Below are 7203 nucleotides of genomic sequence, written 5' to 3'. Positions count from 1 at the left end.
TGCTCCTCCATGTATCAACCGGTAATTCGTGTACATGCATAAAGTTTGCCCTTATTTCTTATATTGAATCTAATGTGTATTAGAGTTCTTTTACTTACCCAAAATAGAAAAAAAAAGGAAAGAAAAAAAAAATTAAGATTCTGTTTGTTTTCAAAAAAATTAAGATTGGTGTGCACCGGGACCCCTTTGGGACTCTGTCGGGACCCTGCCATAAACACACAACCGCATGTCTCAGTGAGGGCCTAGTACTGGAGGCCTAGTCAGGTCTAGGCGGGGCTTGATGGTGTCTCGACAAGTCCCGGTGAGGCCCAGTTGTGTCCTAGCAAGGGCTTAGCGGTGTCATGATGGGGTCCCAATGGCATTACAATGGGGTCCCAGCAGATCCCAACAAAGGCTCGGTGAGCGGCCTAGTGGAGTCTTGGTAGAGCTCTGGTGGGGTCACGACGATAGCCCTACTGGGTTCCGGTGAAAGCTTGATGGGGGTTTGGTAGTTATACCACGGGGTTCCAGCAGGGTCCAAAGATATTTTGGCAATGGTCCGGTAGTTTGGGAATAAGAAGTTCGGACTCAAAAAATGGTTTACGGTTTTAAGAAAGTAAAATAATATTACTAAAATTAAAGAAGTTTTTCTGGTCAAATCAAAATTATTTTCATTAATTATTATTTTTCGTTGCACAAAATATAAAAAATATGAAAAATATTTTTCAAAAATTATTTTAGTCCCAAATAAACGGAGCCTGAAGTTTTGGTTTTGGGCAAGTAAACACTGGAGTTCAATGCAAATGATCCATTTGTAACTGTAAACGTGTGGTATTTCAATTGATGGCTCTGATTGACGTTGTTTTTCAGCCTATGTGTGTGGCGAAAAGAAGGGGCAAATACTAGAGAGCCCATTTCAGATGGAAGAGACGCTCAATGGAAGCTCAAGACTAGATATCAAAGCAGAGAAACAACTTGTGGACGAGTACCTAGACAAACTACGAGGACAAGGTGCCACTGACAGAGCCATCACATCAACCATGAAGGATCTTGGAATTAAAAGGTTTTTATGATTCTAACCAAATATGATACGTAAACCATTAAACTATCCGTTTATGTTATAAGTTATCCTTGATGAAAAATTATAAGGATGATTAATTAGCTCATGCTTCATATTATTGACAGAGCATGATTTTAGTTCAAAAGGGTCGAGATTCGAAACTAAAGATGTACAAAAATTGATTAAAAATATTAAAGAAAATAAACAACGCAATTTAGTCCCTTTTTTTTTGTCCGAGATAAAGGCGGAGCATGAGTTTTCTTTCCTTGTAGGTGACGGACCTCGATCCTCTCCATTTCATTTGAAATTGAGAGGAACCAGTTAGTTGTTTTTACGGGGGCAATTTTGTCATTTTATTTATATTTTTTTGACAAAAATGCCTTTTTTTTTTTTTTTTACATGTCTGTACAAAAGGGGGGAGGAAGATTCAAACTAGTGACATTCACTTCATTAAATGTAGTCCCAGCCAATTGAACTACCTCTTGGAAACGACAAAAATGTCTTCTTAAAACAACCAAGTGGATCCTCTCCATTTCATTTAAAATGGAGAGGATCCTTCTCCGTAGGTGACCCCTGCGTTTATGCATGAACATTTATTGCCTTCTGGATTTAAGGCATGTGTTTCATGCCTAGCGCCTCCTAGAGGGTTTGGGCCCACCTGTTTTGGAGGGTATGTGGGCTTGGCGAGTCAAAGCCCATGCGGCCATTGCAAAAATAAATCAAATATTCAACAAAATTTAATTAGTAACTTATAATTTATTTTGTCATGCCTAGCATTAATTTATTCAGTTGTCCTAAGTAGCAAGCCGATGGGCTCTTTGTAACTGGCATGCACATCTTGATATCCTTCTAATGTTTCATGGCAGTGAGCTCTTTGTGGCTCCATGCCAAGTCCATTTCTTGATGTCCTTCTAAATGCAAGAAAAAAAAACTCTCAAAAACCTATCTATTTAAAATTAACACTTAAGAGATGAAAAGATTTATAAGATTGATTTTGGTCCCGAATGTGGCCAATTTCTAATTAAAACTTAAAACCTATGAACATAAATATCTTAAACTTGTACCAAAATGCCTTGTCCAGGTGATTGATTATAATTACTCTATTAAATCTATCTCAAGAGGAATTTTACTTATCCTTTAAACAAAGGGCTTTGATTCCTTCTTGAGAATGATGTTCCAACAATGTTACATGTACCGTAACATTTTGACCGCATTAAATGTCTCACTATTAAATGCATCAAAGTGATATTCCATGTATATTTGAGTTTAAAGTTATCTTAGGATTTAAAATTAATATCATGAAAAGTTTGGGAATTACAATCATTCTTTTCAATAGTGTTTTAACTGAATGACAACTCTTGTGATCTGTTTAATGCATCGCATCTACAGTACCAAAGCATTGATCTGAAGTCACTACTTCATATTATCAAAATAAGTCATCATGATTGATGTATTACAATCTTCACAAATGGAATACTCAATCCCATTACCGACTGCGAATAATATATTATAAACTGCAAGGTTTATGGTTTAAGATTTTCTGTGTAATAATTCATTACTCTCACCATAAACCATATTCAATGCAATTCATAAATCATTTACATGTACATGATAAATAATGAATACAGATAAACATGTAAATATGCTATATGACATATTCTCATTTAAATAAATCAGGGAATAACAACTTTATTCAATATAAACAAAAATGTCTTACAAAATTATTGGAGTTTAGGGCACTATCATTAACATAGAGGGCATAATATTAACTTGACACCTTATTGCAATTATACAGTAATAATAGTGTATTTTTTCTCTAGTTGATTACTTGATTTTGTTCTTTTTGTTTTTATTAATTGCAAGGGCAAGACTATATGGATGGCCAAACACCTATGTCTATACAAAGGCAATGGGGGAGATGCTTTTAGGACACTTTCGAGAGAACCTGCCCCTTGTTATCATACGACCCGCCATGGTATCCAGTACTTACAAAGAGCCATTTTCTGGTTGGATTGAAGGCGTGAGGTACTATTAATTAATATATAGTTCGACACAAAATTATGAAATAAGATCTAATCTTGTTTGGAAACCAAGAAGAGTATATCAATAATAATAATTAATAATAAGAGACAACTTCACTTAACCCCTTGAATTGTTGCCGCTTTTACAACTACTCTCATAAACTTTAAAAACTCTCAATTAATTAGTATATCCATCTTTCAATTTTTTTTAATTTCACCAATCCATTATAATTTTTCATTAAATTCTATCAAAGTTTTCAAAATACCATGTAAAAAATATATACAAAAATTCAAGCATGAATATTTTTGCAACTCCATCAAATCCTAACCGATGCCTAAATCCTTGCAATTATTTTTAGGGATATTTTGGAAATTTTGACACGCCTTCATTAGGATATAATGAAAAATCATAACAGAGTGGTGAAATTGAAAAAATAAAAAATAAATTGAAAGCTAGATACACTAAATTGATAGTATTTGAATTTTAGAAAAGTAGTATATGATGGAAGTTCAGAGGGATTAAGTATAGTTTCTCCTAATAATAATAAAAAGAATCGATTTATTCTTCATATTTTTATAATTAATTCATGCTTGTTTACTCATTACAGAACAATTGACGGCGTAATTTCTGCCTACGGTAAAGGGAAATTGAAATGCTTTATTGGCCATCATGAGACAATCCTTGATATAGTGAGTTACAATCATTCTTCACTTTCTATGATTGTACACGCACGTATATTTTGTTCAATAAGCTTCTAGAATTGAACTTGGAAACTCATGCAGATACCAGCAGACATGGTGGTAAATTGTATGATTGTGGCCATGGTGGCTTATGCAAATCAATCTTCTGAGATCATCCTCCATGTTGGGTCTTCTTGGAGAAATCCAATAAAATTTTCAAGTTTTAGGAATCTCATGGTTCGGTACTTTGCTGAAAATCCATTGGTTAGTAAAAATGGAAAATCAATCAAAGTTGACAAGGCGACAGTAGTGTTAAGCAGTATGGCTAGTTTTCGTGCATACATGGCTATTCGGTATTTGATGCCACTCAAGGTTTGTCTAAGTCTAATCCATAACCAAAATTATGTACAAAAATGAAAGCTTTGGGTTTATTTGGTTCTTGTTTACGGTAACAGTTTTCTATTTTATATTTACAAAAACAAAAGCAGTTTAAAACTATTAGGAAAACAACTTATTTATACAAAACCACCAAAGTGAAATTATTTGTTTTTAGCCTCTTAATTTCCAGCTTAAACAAATTACAAGGGTTTTAAGATCTTTAAGTGTTCTCCTCTTATTTCTAGGCATTTCAAATTGCGAATGCAATTATTTGCCAATACAATCAGGATATGATTATTGATCTTAAGCGGAAGATAAAGTCAGGGATACGATTAGCTGAACTTTACAAACCATATGTTTTCTTTACGGGCAGGTATTTATGACTTATTTTGGTGCTTAAATCATTTTCCAATGGTGCTGTCATTGTATCCAATGTCAATAGGCTTTTCATTTCCATACAGATTTGATGACTCAAACACAGAAAAGCTTCGAATGGCTACAAGTGAGGGTGGTGTCGATTCACATTTGTTTGACTTTGATCCAAAGTGCATTGACTGGGAAGACTATCTTATGAATACACATATACCTGGCCTCATAAAGTATGCATTGAAAATATAACTTGAAGGATTGTATGTTTTCACTACGAATGATCATGTATTCTGCTTTCTTATGAATTTTCTTTTATTAATAAGGCAGTATCCTTGTATTTTCTGCCCTTCTATTTTCAAAAACTTCCTTGAAGTGTATTAATTAATTATTGTTGTGTAGAATAAATGAAATTAAACTTTCTTGAAACATCATAACATAGATAGACCTCCAAATGTTGCAGTTAAAGACAAGTCATCATAATCATTTTTGATTTTTTGTTAGATTTTAAAAAAATAATAATAATTTTAAGATATTTTAAAAAAATAAAAAAATTATGAAGGGTGTTTTTTAGGGGACATGGAATTTTTTGTAATTTAAAGGAGATATTGACACGATTAGTTGTTTAGGGAGGACAACGACAAGGAAGAGTTAATTTGAAGGGAGTGTGTGTACTTTTTCCTAAATAATTTCTTAAAATATCTAGGATCTAGGGGTTGTAAAGTAATAATTACCACTTGTTTAAGTGGGGTGTTACAATCTCATTCTCGGACAAGTTATCCTTGAAATCCCCAAAGAGATATTCGCCACTTCAATCAAATCGAATAACTTTTATATATATTCAGTGGCGAAGCCAACATTTTGGTTAAGAGGGGTCAAGATAAAAAAATTAATTAATTAAAAATTAACTAATGAAATAAATGGACAATTCAACAAAATTTAATTATTGCTTTAAACAAATATTTTCTCATGCCTAATTTATTTAGGTGTCATCGATGAGTCTTTAAACCATGATGGATTCAAATAACGCCATGTTTTTGCAAATTATGTTTTTGAAAATATTGTGGATAACTGGTTGACAATGTCATTTTTGTAGATATGCTATTCAGATTTGGTCGATTTAGTCTCTATCATTAGCATGGCAATTATATATATATTTTTTCTTAGACAATGATCTCTACCTAAACGTGAGCTTGTCAGCTAGCTCAATAAAATTATTATTGTTCTCTATAATCTCTAATAACTATAATTATTTATAAAAATATGTGACAAAAATTATATATATTCAATGTAAAATTTTTATCACAGACCTGAAATTTTCAAGAAAGAAAAACTGTTGGTGATGCGTTAAAAAAACAAATAGAAGGTTATATAAAGTTTAAACGCATTCAAGGTGTAGTCACAATACTACTTTTTTAAACGGCGTCGCATGCAAAGGCTTTTAAAATGGAGTTGCAACAGAAAGAAAAATAAAACGAAGTTCACAACTGGGCAAAAGAGCATTTTTGTCAACTAAAAGCTTATTTAAACGGCATGTTTTGAAGAAAGAGTAAAAACACATCTCACATGCATCGTCTTCAACCTTTTTTTAACCTAAAAAGTCTGAAACTCTTTGTAAGAAAAAAAGAAATCTCATTTGCCCCCTGATGTATAATAAGTGGCTGAGTGGTTGAGGGTAATATCTATTGCCCCTTATGAGTAGCTTAGGGTGGGGCAACCAAGACATTTTTTTATCATAGGTAAGAAAACATTTTGGGGGTTGAGGGGGGCATTTGACCCCTCTTGACCCTCCCTTCCCTCCGCATAATATATTTACTTAATTGTTTTTCCGTTTTAGCTCGAAGCTCTTTAAACTTTACGTAGATTTCAGATTTTCCTGCATTGAGTATTCATTAGCGCGCGAGAGCGATCAAATACTTATAACCTTTCTCATGCCTGGACACTCAGAACCACATTCATTGACTTAATTGGTTTGTATTTTGTGTGGGCAATTGTGAAAAGGATGTTGCAAACATATCGATTATTGAGAAGTTGGAACACGTAAGTGTGGATACCCACAACTAATAACATAAATATATCGATAATATTATCTCTTTTTGGATCAAGCAAGCGTGGATGGATACCCACAATTAATAATAGAAATAAGAGTAATTCTAAAAGTCTATCTTATATCATTTTAAAAATGAGGCAACTTTTAAAATCACAATTTGATCAAAATCCAATAATGATCAATCACAAGCTCAATAATGATTTTAAGAGCCAAATCATTCTTGAAATGATACAAGAGTAACACATGAAGAACTTGTAGCATTACTATACATAGTATCAACTCTTCAAAGTCTAGGTGTTTATCACGAGTAATGTTAGTAGTCATTCTTGTATTACTCAAAAAATGACGTGGCTTCTGAAATTCTCATTAGCCTTATGATTAATTATTATTGAATTTTAATTAAATGATAATTTTAAAAGTTAACCGATTATTTTTAAAGTAACGCAAGATAAACACAAGAATTATTTTTAGAATTACCACTACAAAAAAAAAAAAAAAAAACAAGGTTTACTAATGCTTGGAATAGAGGCGCTTTAATAAACACTCCCTTATAGGGACGTTTTATTGTGTAAACGACCCAAAATAAAATTAGCAACATCTACGCATAAAAACTTCCCCTTTAAAAAGGGACATTCTAATATGGCATGCCCCAATTTAGTTAATTAAGG

The 7203-nt window shown here is 32.8% G+C and overlaps 1 protein-coding gene across 1 annotated transcript in view; it reads left to right on the top strand.

The window, feature by feature from the left end:
• Window positions 1-4737, top strand: part of LOC132162793 (fatty acyl-CoA reductase 3-like) — a 6585-nt gene extending 1848 nt beyond the window's left edge. The window contains exons 4-8 of the mRNA XM_059573023.1: window positions 2903-3064; window positions 3669-3750; window positions 3844-4113; window positions 4365-4492; window positions 4581-4737. Of these exons, the coding sequence (XP_059429006.1) occupies window positions 2903-3064; window positions 3669-3750; window positions 3844-4113; window positions 4365-4492; window positions 4581-4737 (799 nt within the window). The remainder of the gene's footprint in view (window positions 1-2902; window positions 3065-3668; window positions 3751-3843; window positions 4114-4364; window positions 4493-4580) is intronic.
• Window positions 4738-7203: the final 2466 nt, after the last annotated feature.

Source organism: Corylus avellana, chromosome ca10 (assembly GCF_901000735.1).
Source record: "Corylus avellana chromosome ca10, CavTom2PMs-1.0".
Lineage (NCBI taxonomy): Eukaryota > Viridiplantae > Streptophyta > Magnoliopsida > Fagales > Betulaceae > Corylus > Corylus avellana.
Note: the sequence above shows the minus strand (reverse complement) of the source record. Positions and strands in the feature narration are given on the sequence as shown.